The following is a 27,498-nucleotide window of genomic DNA, read 5'->3' on the forward strand; positions in this document are numbered from 1 at the left end:
TTCAGAAATACAAAATGGCATTTTATTTCTATTTCCCTTAGCACATGATTCTAATTATGCTTTATAGCCTGACAATGGTCATCGTAGGCTACAAATAATCAAGCTGTTGGTAGACTCCCTGCTTGCTGTGAGCAAGCACAGCGGTCTGAATATCTCAGATGCCTTGAACAGGGCAAGGCGAGATTTGTTTCAAATGTGCTTCATTGCTTATGGAGGGTAAGTGGCTTCTCACCATGGTGACAATCATGTTGCTAGGCCGGGAAAGGCCCAGTTGAGAAGAATGGTCTTCCAAACAACTACTGAAATGAATGGTTCGTGCCACCAGCAACTTTCTTCAAGTTCTGATTAATTTCCCACGAAATAATTGCTTGGAATACATCCAAGCAGTTTCTTTATTCATTGTTTCTTTGTCTTGCCGGAAGGAGGGTCAGTCAACACTGAAACATACAGCTTGAACCAAGCATATGTGATGCCTGCTGCACAATACACTGAGGTCAGTAACAAAGGGATAAAGGGGTACTTCAGCTTCCAGGAGGTGAAAGGGAATACAAATTCACAGAAGACTTCCAGAGGCCCCAAGCCAAGGAGGTAGAAAGTTTCCAACCAATTAAAAAGAGGTTTTTCTTTTCTGAAGACAAAAGGAGAGAAAAGTCTCATTTTAAACAAGTCATCCTGGTTTAGCAAACATTTCTCAGCTGAAGCTTCCCACCTGCACGCACTGTCCTGATGTGAATGGCAGCCAAAGCCATAGTCAAAAGAGTGCATTCAATTTCACATTTAGAAAAAAATGGATAATGATATACCATTGCATTAGCTCAACAATCCAAATTTACCCAATTGTCATCTACCTACGCGGTCGCCTCGATGAAGCTGCTGAGAACGAGCTATGCACCTGGGAGAGGAGACGGAGCTGGATGCTGCGACACTGATGTAAGAGTATGCTACACAATACGGTTTTCAGGATGCTTTTGTTTTGGTAAAATAACACACAACTTGCTACTTAACCGTTTTTAGGTATGCCATTCAGTACCAGTGAGCGCACCGACAGTGCTGTCCTCCATCACCACTACCCACTTCCAAACCATTTTCAGCAACCCAACAGAATCTCTGTAGACATCAAGCAATAATCATTCTCCATGCCTCCTCCTGCGCCCCTACTCTGTAACCTCTAACGTACTTTCTGTCTCTATGAATTTGCCTATTCTACAGCAGTTATACAGTATTTGTCCTTTTGTACCTGGCTTAGTTCACTTAGCCTAAGTTTTCAAGGTTCATCCACGTTGTAGCACACGTCAGAACCTCCTTCCTCTTTCTGGGTGATCAGTACTCCAGTGTAGGTACACACCACCTTAGCCCTTCATTTACTGATGGACACTTGGGCCTGTTCCCACCTTTTGGCTACAGTGAGTAAAGCTGCATTGGACACTGGTGTACAAATATCTGTTTGAGTCCCTGTTTTCAGTTCCTTTGGGTATACGCTAAGAGTAGAATTGCTAGGTCATACGGTGAGAGCTGAGCTGTAATATAATTAAGTATATGAAGGGTATGGACATAATCAGATATGAATCATAAAGAAGCTTTAAAAACTATATGGATAACATTATATTAAGTTTAGAATAGAAAAAATTCCACCCATAATTCTATAACAAGAATTTTTACATATATATATCTACATTTTATTTATTTATTTATTTATTTATTTATTTATTTCTGAGAGAGAGAGAGAGGCAGCATGAGCAGGGGCGGGTCACAGAGAGAGATACAGAACCCGAAGCAGGCTCCAGGCTCTGAGCTAGCTGTCAGCACAGAGCCCGGCGCGGACCTGAACCGATGANAGAGAGAGAGAGAATCCCAAGCAGATTCTGCACTGTCAGTGTGGAGCCTGATGTGGTGCTTGAACCCACGAACCATGAGATCATGAGCTGAAACCAAGAGTCAGATACTTAACTGACTGAGCCACCCAGGCACCCCTACATATATTTTAGCTTTATGCATCTATATTTATGTGGTTTTACTCATAATGCATATTTTACAATCCAATACTTAGTTTTCATATAAGGTTTTAATTTAAGCTAGGTAGTTCCTCCTCAAATAGTCCTTCAATTAAAGACATGAATCATGTTGTCATGACAGAGTGATGGGATTATGGGTAATCTGTCCCCCCAAAAATTCTGTCAGCTTTTTGGGCTCAGGTCATGATTTCATGGTTTGCAAGTTTGAGCCCTGCATTGGGCTTTCTGCTGTTTGTGTGGAGCCTGCTTCAGATCCTCTGTCCCCCTCTATTTCTGTACCTCCCTTGCTTGCACACTCTGTCTCTCTCTCAAAAATAAACATTTAAGAAAGTATTCTTAAAAGGCTTAACTAACCATTTAGGAACAAACATTTCACACGAGCAAACAATTTTAAATGTACTCTTCTGGATTACCTGAACAGAGTCTTCAGTGAGGAAATACTATAGATGGTAAATAGTAGCATGAGTAAGATTTTAATGGGAAGTTCTGTTAAAAAAATAAAAAATAAATACAGGTGATAATTCAGTTGATAAGTGAAAGATATATGATACTCAAGGCAATATAATAAGCACACCGGAACAACTGTATAGTGCTAGCAATATTTTTTGAGCTTAACTATGCATCTTTGTGACATTTAAAGATACTGAGGATTAGGGACAATTAGAGGGGTTATTAAGAGCATGGGGGAGCTCTTTCCTTCCAAGAGATTTTAAGGTTATTTAAATGAGATATATTGATCTCTAGGCCCTGATAAAAAGGGTCTAGCAATCAGATATCTCTAAAATAAAAAGCCGTTTACCTGGTGCAGTGAAGAGCAGAGGGAAGAGGGAATAATGTCCTGTTGTGGTCAGAATCAGAAAAATTGAAGCATCTCCTGCTTTTCCCACAGACAGAAGGCTAAAAATAAAAGTTCTTATAATAATTCCTTAAAACAACTGAAACACACTTGCAGACAGCTTGAATAAACAGCATCGATTATTATTTCTAGAACTGGCTTAAGCAGAAGCTAATATACTGATCTTTGCTACAAATCCAATTTAATTGAGAACATTAATTTGGTGGGAAAATTTAAGCAATTGGTAGAAGAATGTACCACACTGAATTGGGGAGTATTCAGAAAGAGTCTTGCTTCCCTGAGTAACTCCCTTCCCCACAGAAAGGGATATGGTAGGACTGGGAGCTGTCTAGCAGTGGTAGCCAGGGAGACAGGGCTTGGGAGGTTAATTTTCAATCCTGGAGCTCTTCTCTTGGGCAGTGCCCCGGGCCTGATGGTGCTTAGTAGGACTGCTAATTAAAGATATTAGAAGTTTTGCTCTATTTCTTAATTTGGAAACTCTAAGTTGCTCAATGAATCCAGATAAGCCATATACTGACATGACAAATTTGCTTTAGCTCCCTTCAGAGCTTAATGATTTCTCTCAGGATCTAAGAAAAATCTCAAGGAAAAAAAGGTTAATTCTAATATCATTATCTATCTATCGGGTTTTAATTATACGTAAAATGGACACCACTACTGCATTTAATTTTTTTTTTTTTTAGCATGGTACAGTGAAAAGAACATAGGAACCAACATCATAACATTCAGGTTTAAGTCCTAACTGTGCTACCTGCTAGCTATGTGGCTTTGGATAAGTCACTTAAACTCTCTGAGCCCCAGTTTCTGTAGCCGTTAAAGCAGGGGATGGTATCCACTTATCCTAATTACCTTAAAGGTTGCTGTGAGGCTCAAAAGAAAAAAAATGCAAAAACAAAAAAACCACCAAACCCTTTTTCTCCCTGACAAAAAACACCCTGACAATAGTTCTGCAAAATGTTGGGTGCTGTACAAATAATAAATTTTACTCTATAATGGACTCAATCATTACTCTAACAACAGTTAACAAGAAACCATGGAATCTTATTTTCACCGATGCGATGACACCAAAGCCTATGCTTTTCTATACCATGCTGCCATTCAATATCCAGCTCTAACAGCCTTGTATCATGATTCTTAATTGCTCTAGTACCCTTAACAAAAAACTGCAGTGACTACGTATGCAATTTCACAGGCCCAGCAATCCCAAGTTAAGCATCCCTGTCTGGCCCTAGTATAAACCTGTTCCTGTACATCTTTGCCTTTGCCTACACCACTGAACGTGTCAAATGGAAAACAACAGGGTTTTTACGAAATCTGCCACAAATCCCAGCTGACTGAGTCATGTGCTTACCTCATTGGGAGAACTGCGAGGAGTATGGCTTTTTCATGGACGTGCCATCCAAACAGGAAGGAGCTCAAGGCACAAAGAATTAGACATCGCAGAAAGCCTCTGGGCCCTTGGGGTTTAAACCAAAGACAGAAAACAGAGGGCTAGAAACAACAGGCAAAGATAAAACTTCAGTATCATTCAAAATAAGCTTTACAGAAACAATGTTCAGGCGGATACAATTTATATCATCTCTGCACCCAGTACATCTTAGACTACTCTCCCTTACACTGGGCTAATTCATCGCTTTGTGAACATTCCACCAGAAGTTCAAAAAAACTACTCAGGGGGCACCTGGGTGGCTCAGTCAGTTAAGTGTCTGACTCTTGATTTCAGCTCAGGTCATGATCTCATGGTTGTGAAATCAAGCCCCATGTCGGGCCCTGTGCTCACAGCGCAGAGACTGCTAGGGAATTCTCTTTCTCCCTCTGCCCCTCCCTGGCTTGTGCACACTCTCTCTGAAAAAAAAAAATAAACAAAAATAGGGGCACCTGGGTGACTCAGTCGGTTAAGCGTCCAACTTCAGATCAGATCAGATCTCACGGTTTGTGGGTTCGAGTCCCACATCAGGCTCTGTGCTGACAGCTCAGAGCCTGGAGCCTGTTTCGGATTCACTCCCCCACTCATGCTCTGTCTCTCTCTGTCTCAAAAATAAACTATAAAAAATAATAAAATAAAAAACCAAAAGTCTACTCAGAAAAGAAGGCTTTTGGAAATACACACTTAATTCATTAATATTAATTCTGTTCAGGGCGCCTGGGTGGCTCAGTCAGTTGAGCACTTTACTCTTGATTCTGGCTCAGGTCATGATCTTGCAGTTTCATGACTCTGAGCCCCGCGCTGGGCTTTGTGCATGGGGACTGCTTGGGATTCTCTGTCTCCCTCTCTCCACCCCTCCCCTGCACATGGTCTCTCTGTCTCTCTCAAAGTAAATAAACAAACTTAAAAAATTAATTCTGTTCATCAGAATTAATAATGAATGATAAAATTAAATTCTAGCATATCCAGTATAACCCTCCGTCACATCCTCAGAATTAGTGAATTAGTAGATACTGAACATATCAGGTCAAAGTACAAAAGTTCAAAAACATTTTGAGGCTAATAATAAATTAGATTTTACCATATTAATAAATACATACCTAGCTCTGTGGGCTGGATTGCAATTTATAATAAAACCATGGCCATCCACAGACAGCTTATGAGGCTGACGTTTTAGAAAGTTTTAGTCAGTTAGAACACGGGAACAAGTAGGCCAGCAGAGCTTAATTACCCATCAGCACTGCCACTTAATTACGCAGGGTCAGGTGTCTTATTAGGTTTGAACATTTAGAAACCAAAATTAAAGCTGAGTGTAATTAAAGTAGGATTGAGTTATTTAAAACTGTATCATGAAATTGAAGGCATCATGATCACTAACAAGTAAGAACAGCTATGAATGAAGCCTCTAACAGCATCCAAGACATGTTAGATTCAATGTTTGATGCTCAAACGTTGTCTCATCAAGACAAAATATCCACGCAGTCCAGGCAACTTTGGGTTTTTGACCAGTTAGCCATGGATGAAAACAACAAGAGAAGCCTGGATGTTTCACTATATTTTCCTCCTTCTCCACAGTGCAGTTCTTGGCCCCTCCTCTCTGGACTTTTCTTTCTTCTTCATCAGATTGTGAACAGATGGTCTAACAGCCACAGCAAGGATTTCTCTCACAGAGGTTTTACTAGTCATCTTTCCTTAAGGTGTTCATAGTTACTCTCAGAATTGCTATGAAACACCTCAGTCTGCAGCAGGACGGCAGCCATGGTATTAGTTCTATAGTTGGAAATAACCTGAAAGATGAAATTAACTAGCCATACAAAAGAAAAGCCAACAAAACTCAAGAAATGAGTACCGTGGGTGAATTCTTACCAATATGGCAATCAGGGTGCAGATGAGGGTGGCCAAGGGAGTCACTGAGGGAAGGACTGTGTGTTGGAACTGCTGAACCAAACCACTTGTCATTGAGGCCTTGGGAATTTTGTTGTGATCAAGTAGTTTCAATTCCAAACCTACAGAAAAGTAGATATTTTGTTTTACTTTAATCAATATTTTGCCAACCAACTCCTTGAGAAAAAACAATCTACTAAATCTTATTGCTGCTTCAAGGTCGAGCTGTATTAACTCAACTCTGTACTATTCTACCTAAAGTGCCTCTGATCTTGAGACTATAGGATGCAAAGCAGCTTTTTGCATTGGAACAGGGAATTCATGCAAACAGCATGAACATCAATCTCAAACAGCATGAACATCAATCTGCTCTCACCTCTAAAATGAAGCAGGCTTTTAAAATGCAAGTATGACCATATCACACCCCAGCTTGGAACCCTTCATCGCCTATAGAGTAAAGTCATATCCCCAAGCGTGGCATAGACTGTCTTCCATGATCTAGTTCCTTCCTCTCCAACCTCATCTCCTCTGCCTGATTACATGTGGCTTGGCCACAATGAATTGACAGAGCACTCTCTCGACACTTGTCCCCTTAGTTTAGAATGGCCTAATCACTTCTCTAATTTAACTCCTAACTCACTCCCTCATCTGAGAAAGCTTTTAAATAAAAAAGTAGAGCTGATTTTCTTGTGGGCTAGATACACCATATGGGCCTTGTACATGTCTCTATCTAGTGCTCACTTCTCTGCCCTGTATCTGTTTATGCACTCATTTCCTCCACTATATTGGATTTCTTAAAGGCAGAAATGATGATTAATCCATTTTTATCCCCAGCACATAAATATTCAAGGAATACTTATTAGATGAAACAACTCTGAGGATGATGATGGAAATCCCACCCCAAATAAGCTAGTAGGACAGCCAAGGACAGTCTGAGCATGGCCCTAATACTGGTAAAAATGAGTGAAATGTAAGAAGGTGTACACTACCAAAATATTTAGTATTCATTAACCTCTTTCCACTTCTCTTTAGTCTTCTCTTAAAGCTACGGCCACTGACCAAGACATCTTTTTCTTTAAATTAAAAATTTTTAATGTTTTTATTTATTTCTGAGAGAGAAAGGCAGTGTGAGCAGGGGAGGGTCAGAGAGAGAGGGAGACACAGAATCAGAAGCAGGCTCCAGGCTCTGAGCTAGCTGTCAGCACAGAGCCCGACACGGGGCTCGAACTCATGCATTGTGAGATCATGACCTGAGCTGAAGTCGGACACTTAACCGACTGAGCCACCCAGGTGCCCCTGACCAAGACATCTATGAGGAGACAGATCTGTAAGGTAATGTACAGCTTAGTTTCCTCACTCAGATAAGGAAAGTGGCCTTTATATCTCATACCATGCTGGTTATTTAAGGTTTCTGAAATATAAATGTTAACAAATTCATTTTAAGAGTCCTTGGACATCAAGGCTGGATTCACAGTTGGTGAGGGATAATACCAAATTATAATTTCTTGTAAGTATGCACCGGAACAGTAATAGCAGTTACTTGTGCCAAGAGCCTTATAGCCATTATTTTCAGACCCGTGAGGCACAGTGTGATGTATAACTTGTCCAAAGTCATACAAATGACAGGCGGTAGAATTAAACCCAGGTCTGTCTGGCTCCAAAGTCCCTGCTACTAAAAACAACCCAGCATGTCTTTATTATTGCATGTTTCTTACAACATGGTGCCTTCATACAGTCACTTACATTATCCTCTTATTAGAGTCACTGGAAGAATCATGTGACTTGATCAATGCCACACAGTCACTGTTTATGCAGGTGGGCCTCCAACCAAATCCTGAGAGTCTAGATCAGGACTTGGCACGCTCTAGCCTGAGAACCAAATCCCCAGCCCGTGGCTTATTTTTGCAGAGCATGAAGCTATGAAGAGTTTTTATATTTTTCAAGGTTGTAAAACAAACAAACAAAAACATCTTATGGGATCTGCCAAGCCTAAACTATTTACTCTCTGGCCCATTTTAAGATAAAGCTTAGTGACCTTTCTCTTAATCTTACCATTTCCCAGCAAGTGAGGCTAGATTCACAAACTACTGTGAGTTATTCCAGAGTGAATTATTTTCAGTAAAACCATCTTAAGATATACATTATTTTTTTTTATCACAACCTAAACTTAAAAGCCTAGCCAAGGTTTCCCATTTCTTTTCATCTCATGCATGGCTATCATCTTCCTTACTGACAGAACACCTAGAGTTACAGCTTACACGTTCTTCTTTCCTTCCGCACATATTTAAGTTTAGAAGCAGGGTTAACTGCTGAATAACATTTTGCCCAAGGCAAAAATTACCTTTTAAAAATGTCTAAATATTCTATTTTTTTCCATCCTCGTTGAAAAAAGGATCAACCTCGTTGCCACAAATGGCTTTTATAAGGAATACAGTCTGTTTACTGCACTGAAGCCTTAGTCCCTAGAACTGCTCCCCTGTTGATTCTGCAAGCTGAAACACACAGTCAGAGAACAAACAGTTCAGCCACATTCAAAACACAAAGCAGGATTTTCCATCTCTCAGTGTGACTCGGCCTTTCCAAATCCATTGTCTAAGTAAGAAGGCTGGTTACTATACCGATGACGGAGAGCACTTTGTCCAAAGCATTGTACAAAGCCCAGAAGTTTGGAGCCCAATATGCATGGCAGAGACCCCTCTTGAAAGGGAAGAGTCGGGACAAGACTTGAGGCAGTTGGTTCTGTAGAAAAGAGATTAAACAGTGACCAATCTTTTCGAAATGCAAAAAGAGAAGGAACCATCTGTGACATGGTGTGTAGAAAGTTCCAGTCCTTGTTCCTTCGAGTTGTTGTGTGATCTTGAGCAGTTCACAGAACCTCCTCTCATCTAACCTTCTCGTCTGCTGAGTGGGACAAGATACGCTGAATACCAGTCCAGGACTGTTATAAGTATAATAAGGGAAGAACTTACAAGGTACAAAGGAAGATACAGAGTACGGCTTATCTAAGTCTAGTGAAGACTAGGAAACCCCAGAGTGAGGGAAAAAGGGGAAGATGAAAAATATTTATCGAACATCTATACTATGCTAGGCGCTTTGCATGTTTCTTGTCAGTGAATGACCATGCAACACCATTAGTACTGATTTTGGAGTTACAAATAAATTATCGCAAGTTGGCAAATTAGCAAATAAGGAAATTTGCGAACAATGATCATCAATTCTGTGTGTGTGTGTGTGTGTTTGTGAGAGATATAATTAAACACATGAACACACAGGTACGTATTTGAATATGAACCAAAATGTCTGAAAGAACACCATCTTGTCTTTGGGGAGTCCTACTGGGGAAGAATAAGAAAAAGTAGAGTTGCTTCTTTTATACATTCTTGGTTTTATTATTTTTTTTCTAAATAACAGCAGCAGCAACAAGAAAAGTGTATTACTTAATTAAAAAAATAAGACTTACCAAGGCTAGGAAGGGACCCAGTGAAAGAGCAGAAACTAAAAAGACGACCAGTCCTAGAGAAATAACACGGACAAAGCTGAAACTGTTCCAACGGATGGACCCATCTGCAGAAAACGGACATTACCATTACTCGGAACATGGAAAACTGTACCTTATACAATGTGCTAAAGCCAGAAGTATCCCCTGACAGTACACTAACCTTCACGATGTGACAAGAGCACAGAGAAGTCAGAATGGTCAAGGGTTTATAGGATCAATAAATGAGAGGCATCTGCTGTGCCTCATAAAATCCTCTCATGAAGCAAGCTACCAAGTCAAGGAAAAAGAAAATAAAGGTTTCGTTATTATCACTAAAACTTGCCTGGTTTATTTGCAGTGAAACAGTAAGACCGCAGCAGGTATATACCGTAAGCTGGTGCGACATAGAGGTAGATGTGCTTGAAGTGTAGAAGAGCAGTGAAGAGAAATGCTCCTTCCATATGCCTTTTCTAGGAGATTTAAAAGGGAAATATCACTTTAAAATTCAGGGTAAACTAAATGTAGTAATGCAGTATCCTGGTTGGATCCTGGAACAGAAAAATAACATTAGTGGGAAAACTGGGGAAATCTGAGTGCGGTACCAATGTTGGTTTTTTGGTCTTTTTTGTTTTTTAGGTTTTAATTTTAATTCCAGTTAGTTAACCATACAGTGTTATGCTGGATTTAGGTGTACGATAGTGTTTTTCAGTCTTGATGAAAGAATGAACTATGGAAGTGGCACAATTATGTAAGATGGTGACATGAGGGGAAAATGGGTGAGGGGCAAAGGAACTCTCTGTACTATCTTTGTAACTTTTCTGTACACCTAAAACTATTTTTAAAAATTAAGTTTACTAAAAAATAAAAAATCCCTGGAGACTGGTTGCATAATAATGTGAATATACTTAAACAATACTGGACTGTACACTAAAAAATGGTTAAGATAGTTAATTCTATGTATATTTCAACACAATTTAAAAACACATATTTTAAAATATATATTCTGGCATGCTTAATGAATGAACTATTACATCTGGGATATGTTTCAGAATAATCCGGGGCGCCTGGGTGGTTCTGTCAGTTAAGCATCCGACTTCGGCTCAGGTCAGATGTCACGGTTGGTGGGTTCGAGCCCCGCATCAGGCTCTGTGCTGACAACTCAGACCCCGGAGTCTGTTTCGGATTCTGTGTCTCCCCCTCTCTCTGCCCTTCCCCTGGTCATGCTCTGTCTCTGTCTCAAAAATAAAAAAAAAAAAAACTATGTTTCAGAATAATCCTGTGTGTGTGCACGCGCGTAGATCACTGTGCTGTTTTCTCTACTTTTGTATATGATTTTAATTTGCTATAATAAAAAGTTTTTAAATTTCAGACAAATATTCTACATGTGATATAAAGAGAAAACAGGCAAGTGGTTCTAGTTAGTTTTTTTTTTAATTTTTTTTTTAATGTTTTTATTTATTTCTAGGAGAGAGAGAGAGAGAGAGACAGCGTGAGCAGGGGAGGGTCAGAGAGAGAGGGAGTCACAGACTGAAACAGGCTCCAGGCTCTGAGCTGGCTGTTAGCACAGAGCCCGACGCGGGGCTCAAACCGATGAACCGCGAGTTCATGACCTAAGCGAAAGTTGGACGCTTAACCGACTAAGCCACCCAGGTGCCCCAGTTTTAGTTAGTTTTTATACTGAGCCTAGTTCATTACTGCAACAAATATTTATTCAATACTAAGCTTGATGCTAAGGTATAGGACACATTATCATAAGAACACACTCTGATTCTCCTTAAAGATCTGAAGCCCAGAGAATTCAATCACCCTCACCCCCTTACAGTTTTACAACGGCTGGAGTTGATCTCCAGGGAGGACCTGGGGATGAGAGTATGAAAGAATACACATGATGCTATCTACCAAAGAGGCACTTAAATCTGGTATTACAGATCGGGTAACGTAGTACTATCAGGCTGAAGGCACCAGTACAGTACTTGATCCTAACAAGCTACCTACAAGAACTAAACGTATTCTGATTTAAAACACATTTAAAAAAAATCCCCAAGTTGACTATAGCTAAATAAATCTGAATTCTACCTACCTCACAGGAATTTTGGGATCAAATGAGATAATGTTCCTGCGGTTCAGCAAGGAAGCCGCCAAAGGCACCAGGAAAGGCCAGGTTCCTTCTCTCACTGTCTCATCAGGGTGTGTTCTAGAATAGATGAGTGAGGAATAATAAGGAAAAATAATGGGTTGCTTCCAGATCTCTGGTCACCATTTTTCAATTTAAGATTCAGAAGTCTAGCTGGGTCTATAGCTAAACTTTATTTGTTCAACAATCATTCACTGAATGCCAATTATGCTCTATATGCTATGTGGCTTTTTATGGTTAAAAAACAAAAACTTATCCAGATATTTATAGTTGACAAAGAACTTTAAAGCAGATTATCAAATTTGACCTTTCCAAAGTCCCTGTGAGGTAGGGAGCCCCCATTTTACAAATAATATAACAAGGGCTACATTTCATTTTATGGATGTAAAAACTGAAGCTGAGGGAGTTAATTGGCTTGCTTTGGGTTACTGGTTCCCAAACCGGACTGTGAATCAAAATTCCCTATAAATTCCTAAACCCCAGTGCTAAGGATTCTGATCCAGTATACAGAGAGGTGGCCCAAAAATCCGAACTTCTGACTTCTTCCTCTATAAAGAGGAGGAAAATAGTGACAATAATTTCATAGAATAGTTGTGAGGTTTACTCAATAAGATATTATACATAATGTACCTAACTCAAAGTAGCCAACGCACCTGTGTGAGCCCTGTGTGAGTCATACAGCTTATTAGGATCAGTCAGGATTCCAACTCAGTCTTCTGATTCCAAATTCCATACTTTCCATTACACTATGCTATATACTTCTGACGGTGAAACCCCACCATCAGTTATCATGTAAAAACTGGAGATTTCATTCCTAGGTAAATGATTCCAATCAAATACAGCAACTCAAGTTTATTTCAGGCCTGCCATCCTCTAACAAGTTTCTAGAGTCTATGCGTAAAAGGAAGAAAATTATTGTCAAAAGAGAAGATGGGATTTATGAGAAATACTCAATAAAAGTATACTGCTTGACAATTCAAAACTGTTCATCAAAGAAGTCTACCCATCACCCACTATATTGTTGCCTTTCAAAGCTTAAAGTCGGACTTGAGGGGGAAAATCTAATCATCCTATTTGTATTTACCTGAAATAATCGTGCAATGGAGAGTAGCATTAATCCAAATAAAAAACCATTGTACTGGAAATGAATATCTGGACTTAGGTTAAGGAAAGACAACAGAGGATATTAAATTTAAATTGAACTATGCCAGCAGATTGAGTATAAAAATGCAAAAGCTTTCCTAGCAGGTAAACTAAAGACAAAAATATTTCTCCCAGTTGGAACTTCTCATAAATGTGCTTTCTATAAAGAGAGACAAATCTCAGACAAACTCTAATCAAAATGTATATAGTGCCAATGACTATATAGGAGATTAAAAAAATTATGTTTAAGAAGAAAACCAGGAAACTTTCCCATGTTTTTTCTACCTTTTAAAGACCAAGCAGCTACAGGGCAGGGAGTTTCTTGGTTTTGTGTTTTGAATTACGGATGAGAAAGGAACATACCTAACGGCTACTGAAGGCCCCTGGCATGCAGCAACCCCTTGCTTACAGTATATATACACAATCTTAGTAAACCTCACAACAAACCTGTGAGGACATCAGCTCAGAGCCATTAATCTACACGTGGCATAAAGCTACTCCAATGCCATAGCTAAGAGCTGAGTCCAGGTCCCACTTGAACCAAAGTCTGGGTGTTTTCCTCACATGTCTACCTTTATGAAAATTGTAAAATATTAGGCTCTTATCATTAAAGTTTCAATTTTATTTAAACCTTTTGGATTTAAGAACTTTGCCTGTTAATATGTGGTAATCTAAGATGGCAGAAGAGCACGAAGGTCTATCTGGTCCCATACGTAACACTGATATAGACTCTTTCCAAGACAAGATATTTAGAATAATGTGTTATAAAACTATGTAAGATATACGTATTTGATTAATCTAAAGATAGTTAACGAATCCCAGTATATTGCTTTACTGGTGGTTTAACTGGTTCTTGAAGATCACCACAAGTTTTTCAGAAACAAAGTGCTCTTAAAATCAGTGTCTGGAACAGTTGGAGAACCCACAAAAACCATAGTTTTGGGGACCCACTGACCCCCACACACCCATTTTCAAAAGCAGCTCACATTTCAGAATTACCACTGAAGAAATAATTAATCTTATTCTTAGTATATATCAGAGTAAGTAAGGAAATAGTGCAGACAATGTCAAGGATACGGTCCACAATTAGCAACCCGAAGTTCCACAGCAGTAACACTGAAAGAATAAATTTTGGCTTCTCTGTAAGTTCTTTACCTGCTTTTTGCCCATCAATGCATTTACAGCACCTACAGTAAACACCAGGAAGGAAGCAGAAAGAGCTTTTATCTTCATGAGAACATCACAATACTTCTAGAGAGTACACTCTGATACACTCAGACACATTTTATTAGCTGTTCCTGATAAATTGTCCATGATGTTCTTGACTGCTTAAAAAGGTGACTGCAGAAACAAATACCTCAGGGTCAGTTCCACATCTTTCTCAGCTATGCTGATCTGAAACAAAGTCTTCATTAAGTAAAATGAAAGATAAACAGCCACCATAAACTCAAAGGGAAGGATTTTGAAAATTGAGAGGGCACACACTATTTAAGTGTAAAAAAATGCAGACCATACCTGAAACTAACATAACAATGTAACATTGTATATCAACTATACTAAAAAAAAGTCCAGACCAGAATGATATGCTCCTCTAAATTATAATATCATACCAGCCAAATTAAAAATAGAGCTATGAGGGTCGCGTGGGTGGCTCAGTTAGTTAACTGTCCAACTCTTGATTTTGGCTCTGGTTATAACTGACCTCACAGTTTGTGGGTTTGAGCCCTGTGTTGAGCTCTGTGCTGACAGCAAAGAGCCTGCTTGGGATTCAAACTCTCCCTCTCCCTCTGCCCTCCCCTACTTGCTCTCTCTTTCTCTCTCAAAAATAAGTAAACATTTGAAAAAAATTTGAGCCGGGGCACCTGGGTGGCTCAGTTGGTTAAGTGTCTGATGTTGGCTCAGGTCATGATCTTACAGCTCATGAGTTTGAGCCCCATGTTGGGCTCTGTGCTGACAGCTCAGAGTCTGGAGCCTGCTTCAGATTCTGTGTGCGTGTGTGTGTCTCTCTTTCTCCCCCTTCCCTGCTCGTGCTTTCAAAAATAAACATTAAAAATAAATAAATCATATCAGACCTAACGTCCTCTTAAAAAAAAAAATAAAGCCACGAACTCAGCTCCTGACTGTCCAAATTTCAGAAAGATTTATTAAAAATTTATTAAAAATGTGTATCATTTAAAGGTCAAGATCTATTATTAAGTGACAAGAGCAGATGACAAAAAATTATGATGCTATTTTTATTTTATAAAAATTATATTCAGGCACAGAAAAGAGGCTGAAATAATATGCACCAAAATGGTGACAGTGAAAGCTGTAAGTGGAGGAGTTGGGTCACTTTTACTTTGTGTACATGTGTGGTTTTCTGTTTTCCAAAATTTTGATGAAGATGTATAATCCTATAAAAAGGGTTTTAAAAAATATGAGTATTGGCAAATCCCAAAAACAGAAACTAAGCCAAAAAAAATAGACAATAAAGATGCAATTAAAGAGGGATTAGTAAAAGGTGTTCTGCTTTTTCTCTCTGGAGCCTGTTTTCTCATCAACGAGGACAGTAACCTTACAGGGTAATTGAAAAATTTAAGTAAGTTACTCTCTACACTTTGTTTTTCTTTTTTTAATATAACTTACTGTCAAATTGGCTAACATAGAGCGTGTAAAGTGTGCTCTTGGTTTTGGGGGTAGATTCCCGTGGTTCATTGCTATACTTTGTGCCTGGTTCTGGGAATTGGCACATAGATCTCAACAATTTATATCTTATTTAACTGCTCCCTCTACACTGCAGGTGGAAATGAATTCTATTCCCTCCCCTTTCTGCCTATTACCTTCTCTGGAAGCTTCAATTCAAACATCTTGAATTTAAAGGAGTATATCACAAATCACCCTCTTCTTCAACTCTTGGTAGGTCATAAACAGATTGAAAGTTAAGGTGCCAAGTGGGAATGACTCCTTCAGAATTAGCAGGGGTTAAAATATTGCCAAGGGGGGAGCGGCTGGGTGGCTCAGTTGGTTAAGCGTCCAACTTTGGCTCAGGTCACGATCTCACGGTTCATGGGTTTGAGCCCGGCATCAGGCTCTGTGCTGACAGCTCAGAGCCTGGAGCCTGTCTTCAGATTCTGTGTCTCCCTCTTTCTCTGACCCCCCTCCCCTGCTCATGCTGTCTCTCTCTCTCTCAAAAATAAAAACATTAAAAAAAATATTGCCAACGGACTCTTTCCTAAATGGGGTAGGGGTTCAGTGTGGAGGGCCTCACAAATAGAAATGAACCATTTGTGACAAGGGTCATGAGAGGACATAGTTAGTTAGTGGTCTTTCACATCATACCAGCATGCTTAATTACGTATCGGGACAGAATAAGAACCAACATTAACAAAGAATTTACTACTTGGAAGTCACTCTGCAAGACACTGTATGTATGTGTATTCAACTTAATTTATAAGTAAAATATGCAAAGCATAAAAATATAAACTATAAGCATAACTTAAAATTAGTGAAGAGTCCAGGGTGCCTGAGTGGCTCAGTTGGTTAAGTGTCAAACTTTGGCTCAGGTCATGATCTCATGGCTTGTGTGCCGAGAGCTCAGAGTCTGGAGCCTGCTTTGGATTCTTTGTCTCCCTCTCTTTCTGCCCCTCCCCAGCTTGCACTGTTTCTCTAAAATGAATAAACATTAAAAAAAATTTTTTTTAAGTTAGTGAAGAGTCTTCATGAAGGTAAGAGTCCAGAAACAATAACTAAAAGCACTCAGCAAGGTTTCCTGAGTTTACTATAATGGACACCCCACTGGTGGTCCACACAACGAATATGTATACATGAGTGTGTGTGCTGTATGTATGTGTGTGTATCCTAAAGAAAAGGGTAGGTCACAGAAGCCTCTGGGGTCTGGCTACAAGGAAGAGAAGCAAAGCATATGGAGCTGTTCTGAGCAGGAGAAATGGTCATGGAACTGTGCTACTTCTCAGGACACTCAAAATCTCTCATTCTACCCCTGCCATGTAGTCCCACCTTATTCCATTGTCTTTCACAAGATTTAGCTAGACTGCCTAGTGTAATTACTCATTGTACAGTTTAAAACACAGCAACAAAGTTTGGGACTGTTCTAGCATTTGCCGTCATGTGAACTTTGTTTCCCCCAAATGATGAACCAGTTAATACTACTTAATACTACATTATGTCCTCGACACCTTCTACACAAAATGACATTCTTAGACTTACTCGTGGACAGCATACACAAAGAGTGCATCTGTAAGGATGACAGAAAATCTCTGGAAAAGTAAGGTTCTTGCACTGAAGTAGTTCAGGTTACGGACATTCAGCATCTCTTGATCAAAATATTTGGCAACATGTGACAGGGCATACTCAAACCATGCAAAAAAAGGGGGATAATCCAAGGTCCATTCTGAAGTTGCCTGTAAAAATTGAAAAAAGAACATATCCTAAATAACTGAATCAACAAAGTGGGTGTAAAGACTGAAAGTCCTCATTCTCTAGTCTTTAAAAAAGCAAACGAAATAAAATTGCATTCAAAATATGACCTAGGGGCGCCTGGCTGGCTCAGTTGGAAGAGTGTGTGACTCTTGATTTTGGACTCATGAGTTCAAGTCCGAAAACGAGTACAGAGACTACTAAAAAAAATAATGACTAAATTACAGAGTAATTCTTACGAAAGACTGAGAAGACCACCAAAATCTGGCTCCTAAGTTATTTAATATGGTCTTCAATTTTCCTTAAATACAATTAACTACATTTCAAACAATTTAATAAAACTTGCAGTAATGAACTTGGTTCTGACATGGTGCTATTCATCTAAGTAAAAAAGGGAGCTATGGTATAACAAATGATTCACTAGCTTGGGTTCAGTTTCTGTCTCAGAGACTCAATTTCTCTCTATTTGTAAAATGAGGTATTGTGAGGGTTGACAGAATACATATGAAACAGTTACAAATGACAAAATACAATCCAAATGCTATTTATTTTTTGTTCCAATAGGTTATCAGATACTGAGGTTAAGAGAGCAAAACCCACTCCTCACCATTTGTGTATTCTGAAACTTTAGTGTCTGATATATTAAGTATGAAATAATCATTAGTTAAATGAATGATCACTAATGAGTAAATGAAAATACAGATCATATGAAATAGTGTATGAAATATATAACTTCAAGATATTATGTTTTGTTAGATTACTCCAAGTCTCCGTTTCCTCACCCAAACAACAGGGATGGTAGAACCTACCTAATGGGTTATTGCATTAAATTTTAAATATCCATATCAAATATTATTTATATAGTATTGAACCAGAAACAAAGTAAATATTATTTGTTTAAAAAATTATTACTATTACCAGAGGATGTCCCTAAAACTAAACCCAGACTTTGTACCTCTAAGAGCTCAGATGGTAATAATAATTTCCCTACTCTGTATATCTGTTGCTCTTTTCAATGGGATACTCCTTTCCTTCTGGAATTGCACTGAGGGTTCACTGGGTCTAACTGGGTGCTCATAGGGACTACTATTTAGGATTGCTCTGTGATATGAGGTGAGAAAGACTCTGACAAACTACTTGTTAGCTCTTTGTTCATGGTAAGGATAAGTGTCAACTTTGGGTCCAGATAAGAAGTAGCCTGTTTACTCCCCCTACAGGTACTAACATGTAGAAGCCTCAGGTCTGAGGCAAACCCAGAGGCTCTCGTCTCCGTCTATGAATACACCCATTATGTTCTCCTCTATGAAAAGTTCCTTTCCTAATCCCAAGTTTCCAATGTGGAGTGTAAACAAGATGAGCTATTAAACTGGAGAAAGAAAAATTAGAAATTCTATTTTTTAATCTCATCCTGTTTAATTTTTACTTGAAATTGTGTATTAATAAGGCAGTACTTTTATAATTTATAAACAAACTCACATGGAGTAGTAAATGATCAAAATGTTTTCTTGCAGGTCGCCTGGGTGGCTCAGTTGGTTAAGCGTCTGACTCTTGATTTCAGCTCAGCTCATGATCTCACAGTTTGTGAGTTGGAGACCCGCACTGAGATCCCACTGCTTGGACTCTTTCTTTCCCCCTCTACCCCTCCCTTGTGTGTGCTCTCTGTCTCTCAAAATAAATAAATAAACTTAAAAAAGATGTTTTCTTGCTAGGGTATAGATGTTTAAAAAACAAGAAATTTTTTAGAAATTTATTTTTAAATTAATTTAAATTTTTAGAAATTATTGCTCCATGTAATTCCAAGAAAGTCAACATCAACTTAGACTTTATTAACTCCCAGTTGCAGTTTCTATGTCAGAGTTCACTCTACCCTGAAAGAGCCATTTACTCTACAGAAGTGTAAAAGGTTTTTTCCTACTTATCGACACACTTGTTACTTTAAATAAAAGGGGGACTAGGAAAAGCATTGAAAAAAACTGGGAGGGAGAGGTGCTGCCTGGGAGATTGCCATTTTTCCAAAACAAAGTGTCCCTATTCTCAATCCAATACCACTCAGAGGCTCTCTACATGCTGCTCCTATTTCCCACACAAAGACTTTCCAAATCTAGCTCAGAAGGTTCTCTTGACCTCAAGGATTTCCATCTGGGGCCATTTTCTTACCTCAACAGCTTCTGGGAAGCCAGTTAAGCTATTAGCTATCATTTTCTCCTAAGTAAACAGTTCCATCACTTAAAATACTTGGCAGAGGTGGAACTAAAATCTGGGTCGTCTGACTCCAAATCCATTAGCTCAGTAAGCTATAGACAGCAAGATGGCGTCACTCATGTCAAGCAGTGTGGTAAGCAGCCAAGGGCGTTGCACCTAAGACCAGATATCATGAAACCAGCACAGGCTGACAACTCTTAGAACTGATAACCAGCAGAACCAGAAGAAGCCTGCAAAGACCCATTGAGCCTTTCAGTGTATTCAATGTCTGGAGAGTCTGGCAGTTTGCTGCAAAAGTCCTCCCTTTTTAAAGGAGCTTAATCAGTCTTGGGTCTTTGCAGGCTTCTTCTGGTTCTGCTGGTTATCAATTCTAGGGAGTTGTCAGCCTGTGCTGGTTTCATGATATCTGGTGTTAGGTGCAACGCCCTTGGCTGCTTACCATACTGCTTGACATGACTGACTCTATCTTGCTCTCAACAAGAGCTATTTCTTCAAATATAGAAACATCCAACTTCAGGGTGCCTGGGTGGCTCAGTTGGTTAATCATCTGACTCTTGATTTTGACTCAGGTCATGATCTCAAGGTTTGTGAGTCTGAGTCCCATGCTGGGCTCTTCACTGAAAGCACTGAAGCCTGCTTGGAATTCTCTTTCTCCCTTTCTCTCTGCCCCTCTCCCACTCATGTTCTCTATCTCTCAAAATAAACAAACTTTAAAGAAAAAAAAAGAAACATCCAACTTCTTCCTGTGAAGATTCGAAATAACTGTGTTCATTTCACTAGTATTTACTGCGGGTCTCTTTGGTGTCTTTCCCAACCAGTCGACCAATCAATTCAAGCTGAAGCCAGAGCAGAAAGGCAGGTTAGAAGTCACAGTTAGGTAGTCCACTGCTCACATGTCTACTCTCCTTACCATGGCAGAGAGACTCTTCCAGACCTGACCTCATGTGCCTCTCCAGCCCTATGTCCTACTATGAGGCTCTTCTCTCATACAGTCAAGCCTTGCCCATAAATGAGTTTTGCTCCTCGTTGGCTCTTGTGGTTATTTTTGAGGAGAGCAGTAAGAACAAAGAAGTATACCATTACTAGAATGCTTTTTTTTCTTTAGTAAGCTCTGTGCCCAATGTGGGGCTTGAACTCACAACCCTGAAATCAAGAAGTGGTGAAGGTTATAGGAATAAATGAGAGAGAACATCCAGAAAGAATTACAGAATTGAAATTCTGTACCACGAAGAGAACCCTAGAGAGTACCAGCTGTTTAAAGGGTGTACAGAGGAGGAAGAGTTAACAAAGGAGACAAAGAAGGAATGGTGAGAGACAAAAGGAAGAAAGGGGGCTGCCTTTTAATTTACATTCTAAGCGTCATGATATGAATAATTTTAACTATTAATAACCCTTAATAATGTTTACTAAGCACTTCTGTTCCAAGCACTGTGCTAACTATTATAAGCATTATATTCATTTCACTCTAATACATATTATCACTTAATAGTCAGGGATGTTGAGGCTTTGAGAGGTCAAGCAGTTTGCTCATGGTCACTTAGCATGGGCGTTAGGTGGCAGAGCGGAAAGTCACAAAGAGGCGGTCTGGAACCACAGCCCAAGCTCTTGACCACTAGGCCACACAAAATGTCTTCTAATGGATATGCATACATGCAAACTGAAATACTTTCAACTAAAGTAATTACTTAAAGATCCTGAGCATTCCTATCAAATACTTATGTTATTGTGTGAGGAGGAACTTGGTTCCTTAGGTTAATTGTTCTTAAGCTTTTTTGGTACAAAGGACTATTCTGATCTGACAACAAATAAATAAACACAAAAAGCAACAATGAATTAAGAGAAAACTTTACAGATTGTCTAAAAAAACCTCCTTGCAGCAGAGTGCTACTTTTGATCAAGACACTTCTGAATTGATGTCAGTTTTTCATGGAATATCATATGCAACTTAGTAATTCATACCAGAAATAAAAATATATAGTTTTTATACATAATAGAAGAGAATGGTTTCTATATTACCAGAGGCTTATATATCACATTTGATTATTCCATTTTTTTCATAAATACTGGGGACAGACAGGATCTTAGAAATAATTCATTCCAAATCTTTATGTGTCAGATGAGAAACTAAGGCTCAGAGAAATGAAATATATTTTCTATGTTGTCACAGAGCCAGGTCTGGAATCTAATTTTTCCTCTTTTCCAATTCCAAATTCTTTCAAAGGGGGTGTGGCAAATATTATAATTTCTAATTTGTTTGGGAAACTCATTTTGAAGTACAGGGATTCCCTAATAGTGCCAGAGACAGAACTTAGGGAAAAGCACAATTCTTTTAATCTTTTAATAAAGATTAATTAGAGCTGTAATCACACAGAAAACTTTTAATATCAGTAAGACTTATATGATTTCACACACCTTTGTAAAAGACAAGCCACCCAAAAAGTGAAAATCAAAACTTACCTCATAATACCACTGTGATACTGGCAAACTGTGAGTGATAGCAAGCCAGTTTCGGTGTACTTCAAAATCCGTGGAATGGCTACTCAAAATAATCAGATGAGAAAAATGAGATTTTTTTCACATTTATCAATTTCACATTTCTAAAATTATGCTTTTAAATGGACCAACATGCCACAGCTCATGATCCTATAAAAACATAAGCAGGCATTACATAATCCTGAAACACCTCACTTATCTGAAGTCCAGGCCTCCTTCTGGAAAAGTTGGGGATCTACAAGTAAGTGAAAAGGTTCTTGGGAGTTATCTAAAGGGCTGACCAAAAGCCCATACTCTTTTTTTTTTTTTTTTAAATATTTTTTTTATTTTATTTCTAGGATAGAGAGAGACAGCGTGAACAGGGGAGGGTCAGAGGGAGAGGGAGACACAGACTCTGAAACAGGCTCCAGGCTCTGAGCTGGCAGTCAGCACAGAGCCCGACGCGGGGCTCGAACCCACGAACCGCGAGATCATGACCTAAGCGAAAGTCGGACGCTCAACCGACTAAGCCACCCAGGCGCCCCGCCCATACTGTTTTTTAAGGGAGGACATCTGGCTACTGGTCAGAGGTAACTTACTCTCATTCACAAGAATTCTAACAATATTCATTATCTGCAAAATGCTTCACACACCAGCTAGATCTTCAAGGATGAGTAGGAGTTCAGCAGACTGAAAAGGTGGGAAAAGGCCCCTGATTTGCCTTTCCCATGTCTCCCAATTCTTCACTATGTATAAATATAGTCAAGAATCTCCCCTGCAGGGAAAGAAACATCTTCTCTTCTACCCTTCTAATTTCCACAGCTGGTCTAAGAATTAAACTGACATAAGACAGATTAACAGGAGGGGGGGAAAAAGCCAGTTTTAATAATATATGTATATATGGGAGCCCCAAAAGATATGAGAAAGACATGAGGCTTAGACAGTGGCCAAATGATTAAGGTTTATATGCCACCCTGAACTGAGGACAGGGATAGGGGCCTGGGGCTTCAAAGGGGGGGGGGGGGGGGGNGTCTCTCAGGTGGAAAAGTGATCTCTGGTAACAGTTCTCTTTCTGGTACAGGCCTCCTTTCTCACGTAAATTTTCCTTATGAAAAGGAAAAACTTACAAATCTTATAAAAGGGGTAATTTCTACTGTTTTCAGAGCTTCTCCTGTCTACAGTTCCTCCAAATAATCAGCCCCAAATAACCTTTATGCCAAAGAGATAATTTTGGGGTGGCATTCTGTGCCTTTCTCCCCTCTTTAGAATTTTTCCCCCCATTTGTCTACTGCTGTATTTCCCTTCTACATCTTGAACAGCACCTGATATACAGAAGGGCTCAACACGTTCCTGCTGAGTTAACCACTCATCAAAGTCAACGAGTTCCACAGCAAAACCTGATTAACACTTCCCAATGTTTTATACAACGTCCTCTTTTTATGCAACTTATTCTACTCTCAGCGATCTTATTCATTCTTATTGCTTCCAATATTAACGGTATAATGATGACTTCCAAACCACAGTACAAGCTTGATCTCTTTCCTGAGTTCTAAAGACAGACATACCCAAATTCCTGGTGACAATGTCCCCTTAATATCCTACGTATTCCTCAAAATCACAATTCAAAATTTATCTCATGACCTAGCATTTTAAAGTATATTCAGTACTCAACAGAAATAGATTTACATGTTTATCAAAAGACATGTACTAGGCATGTCTTCAGGCCTCCAATTACATGTCAACTCCTGAGACTTTCTTGACACCCAATCTAAGTAAGCCTAAGTTAGTTCTCTTATAGAATACCATTCTTTTCCTTTATAATACTTTCTAAAAAATGGATTCATCTGTTTAATATAGGGATATAACATTGTGTCAATACTAGGCATCATAAAATGTAAACACAATTACTGTCATCAACCTGGAAATACCTTTAAGGATTGAAAGTGCTTTGTTTAGTTACTATTTGCATATAGTGCAGAGAAAGGTCTTCATGTTATTAGCACTATATACATAAGAGGTCCAAATTACAAGAGAGACAGATAAAATTTGAGCTCTTTAAACATCTGTTAAACTAAGTTTTGTAGTAATAGCCAGGTTTATCTTCTTTCACTAACCATATTCCCTGTTCAACACATCATAACAAGAGCACAGTGAAGTGAATGATGAAATAAAAGAATTCTGATACACTAGAAAACAGTGCTCAGTTATTCATATGTTCTATTTATATGATTAAACATTTGATCATACAGTACCTTCCTACGGGATTACTAATTTCCTTCATAACACTTAACAAAAGTGTAGTTGTGTAATCACATATTTATGTTGATTTGTGTCTAGAACTGTCCTCCCCTGTAGTGCTTAGCCCAGTACCTGGTATATAAAAAGCGGTTAACAAACACTTTATTGACTATATTTACATTTATCCTGTAACACTGTGATCCTTCCCTCTCACACCCCAGGGTTTTACAGTTTGAGAAACAGAACATTAACTACAACTATATACATTCTTAATCCTGGACTAAGAGCATTATTCAAAGTAACAACTCTGAAGTAACCAATGCAAGAAACATCACTTTATATACACAGATCTACAGTTAAAAAAAAAAAAAAGAATTCCCTTTCACTCTGAGTTGAAAGGAATTTCTTACATTTTATTTTTATCTTTTTTTTAATGTTTTTTTTTAAATTTATTTCAGAGAGAGAGAGAGACAGTGTGAACAGGGGAGGGTCAGAGAGAGAGGCAAACACAGAATCTGAAGACAGACTCTGAGCTGGCTGTTAGCACAGAGCTCGAGGAGGGGCTCGAACCCACGGACCGTGAGATCATGACCTGCGCTGAAGTCAGATGCTTAGCCGACTGAACCACCCACGTGACCCAGGAATTTCTTACATTTTAGAAAGATTTTTCCAATTTGCTTTTAAAATGGAGAGATGTTTCTTATTTATTTTCAGTTACACTGAAAGTTCAACTGAACAACTCCTTTTTCTAAGTCCCTGGAAGTTATTTTGCTAAACCTACAAACATTTCATTGCTTATATACCTACAAAGACACAGTATGAATGTACACTCTCTATATACAGTTCTTCCATATCCAACAGGGTATCACCAAGAACTTGAACCAAACCATACCAATAAACCAAAACCTAAACTGGGGAGGGGTAGGGAGACCTGGAGGGAAGGGAGACAAGGAATGAAAGGATAAATGATGGGACAAGAGTTAGGAAGGATGAACAGATGGTGGAAGCTAATGTTGAAATGAGTACCCACAGTACACCCATTACTTCGTGAATGCTTCCTAACTGGTTTCCGTGCTTTCAGTCTTGCCCCCTATTTTTCAAACAGCAGTCTAACCCTGCGTGACCTGGCCACTGCCCACCTCATCCTGGGCCATTCTCCTCCTCCCATAATGCCCTTCAGTCACAATGGTCACTTTCTGTTCCCAGAAGGCTTTGAGTTTTTTTTCCTACCACAAGGCATTTACACTTACTGTTTCCCATGCTTGAACTGATTTTTATATGGCTTATTCTTTCATCCTTCTAAATTTTAACTCAAACATCACCTCCTAAAATAAGCGTAAAGCCTTGACCTGTAGTCGCTCTTTCTTTTATACATCCTATCACAATCTAAAACATTCGTTTTTTGTCTGTCTGCCCCCACTAATTTATCGAGAGCAAGAACCGGAAATGTTCTTTCTCACCACGGTATCTCCACGACCTTGTCCCTAGCCTAGCAGACAACTGTTAAATACAGCTGAACGAATGGTGGAGGCGGGGGTTCTTAACCTGCATATTAACGACGAGGACCCAAGGCTTAAAATCATTTAAGCCAGTCAGCGCCAAGCCTGAACCTATCCACCCAGGGCTGTGATCTAGTTCTCAGGTCAAGTAGCAACGAATCGGCAGAGCGGGAAGCTTAGCAAAGGCATAGCGGCGCCCACATGAGCGCTCAAAGTTCCCTTTCCTCCTACCACCCACGGGCATCCACGCTTCTCTCTCCCGCTTTGATCAACCGCGGTGCGGGTCCCTTACTAGGTGGGGATGAGAAGGCATTTGAGGAGAGTCACCCCGAGCGCCAAAGCCGAAAACCAATTGCCACCACCCTTCGCAATTCCGACAGCAGCCATTACTGTAGCGCCCCACGCATTCAACCGACTGGATCCACATCCGGGCTCCCGCGCATGCGGGGAAGACCATCTGAGGCGGCGCCTAAGCTGCTGCACGCATGCGCTCAGCCAGTCCTTGCGTAGGACTGCGAAGCTCTGTCATTTAAACTTCCCGCGAACAGCCCTTTCACCGCCCCGTCTCACTCCAGGGCACGGCAGGGCGTGACAGCGTCTGCGCGGGTTTCTTAACGGTGACAAGTTAAGTTTCGTTAGCTGCTTCATACTTACCTTTAAATGTTGCTGGGTGTCTGCTCTGGCGTTTCCCGCGTTTTGACTGGAAAACCTGGCATTGGGGTACCTGGGCGAGACAGGACTGCATCGTGCCCTGGAGACGTAGTGGAGGAGACAGCATTGTAACCCGAGAGTTACTGTAGATTAAAGCACCTGCGAGTACTGGAGGTGCCTAATCCAGGCACCTGAACCGAAGTGTTAGCTCCAGGTGGAGAATGGTGTGAGCAAAGATACAGGGGTGAAAAACGACTGTGCTTCTAGAACTTGGAGCTAGGCTCTCGGTGCGGCACCTGCCAGAGCGGAACCCATTCTGGAGGCAGGCTAGAGTCTAGCGCTTGTCACATAATGTATAAATAACTGGGGGATCTTGTGAAGATCCGGATTCTGATTCAGTAGGCCTAACACGCTCCTAGAGTGTGCCAGTGCTGCTGGTGCATGGGCCAGAAGGACCAGGGCACGAGGAATGGAGTTAGTCTCACTACACCATGTACTGTCTGATCTTGGACACATGACTAATCTCTCTAAACCTCGGTTTTCTGTTCTGTAAATAGATAAAAATGGTGTCTACCTCATAAAGTGGCTGAGAGTATTGAATGAGAGTGCACGCAAATAGCTCTGTATGGTGCCAGGATAATATGAAGGCTCAATAATAATGTTTCAGATGGGCATCTGGCTTGCTCAGTTGGTAAAGCATCTGACTTCGGCTCAGGTCAGGATCTCACGATTCGTGGGTTCCAGCGCCATTTGTGGGTTCGAGTGCAGCATAGGGTTCTGTGTTGACAGCTTAGAGCCTGGAGCCTGCTTCGGATTCTGTGTTTCCCTCTCTCTCTCTCTCTACCCCTTCCCAGCTCACGCTCAGTCTCTCTCTCTTTCAAAAATAAATGTTAAAAAAAATGTTTCAGAAAAGTTAAGTACCTTGCTGACAGATGCACAGCATGTAGGTGACAGTGTCACTCTCCTCATAGGGGCTTATGCCCTCCTACATCTTCAAATGCTACCCACCGGAATATGACCTCGAATGTAGACCTCAAGCCTAGCCCTCTTCGTTCACCTCCAGACCCTTATATCCAACTGCCTAACT

The 27,498-nt window shown here is 39.9% G+C and overlaps 1 protein-coding gene across 6 annotated transcripts; it reads right to left on the bottom strand.

Moving 5' to 3' along the window:
* On the bottom strand, positions 1–26,191 carry ALG8 (ALG8 alpha-1,3-glucosyltransferase). Of its 6 annotated transcripts, none has more exons than XM_077767547.1 (13): positions 26,053–26,191; positions 22,009–22,087; positions 17,140–17,333; positions 14,011–14,120; positions 12,875–12,942; positions 10,000–10,126; positions 9,639–9,742; positions 8,797–8,917; positions 6,161–6,259; positions 4,220–4,325; positions 2,812–2,909; positions 2,426–2,498; positions 1–628 (listed from the first exon to the last, which is right to left on the bottom strand). In XM_077767547.1, exons 1-13 carry the CDS (start codon positions 26,145–26,147, stop codon positions 397–399), a joined length of 1,506 nt encoding a protein of 501 aa, XP_077623673.1. In that variant the 5' UTR covers positions 26,148–26,191; the 3' UTR covers positions 1–396. The 6 variants fall into 6 exon arrangements, with proteins under 6 accessions (XP_077623673.1, XP_077623670.1, XP_077623675.1 ...); XM_077767544.1 differs by having other exon boundaries at positions 4,220–4,359; positions 6,161–6,300; XM_077767548.1 differs by lacking the exon at positions 2,426–2,498 and having other exon boundaries at positions 438–628; positions 4,220–4,359; positions 6,161–6,300.
* Between the last annotated feature and the right edge of the window lie 1,307 nt (positions 26,192–27,498).

The sequence above is a fragment of the Crocuta crocuta genome, unplaced genomic scaffold, assembly GCF_008692635.1.
Source record: "Crocuta crocuta isolate KB4526 unplaced genomic scaffold, BGI_CrCroc_1.0 scaffold561, whole genome shotgun sequence".
Classification (NCBI taxonomy): domain Eukaryota; kingdom Metazoa; phylum Chordata; class Mammalia; order Carnivora; family Hyaenidae; genus Crocuta; species Crocuta crocuta.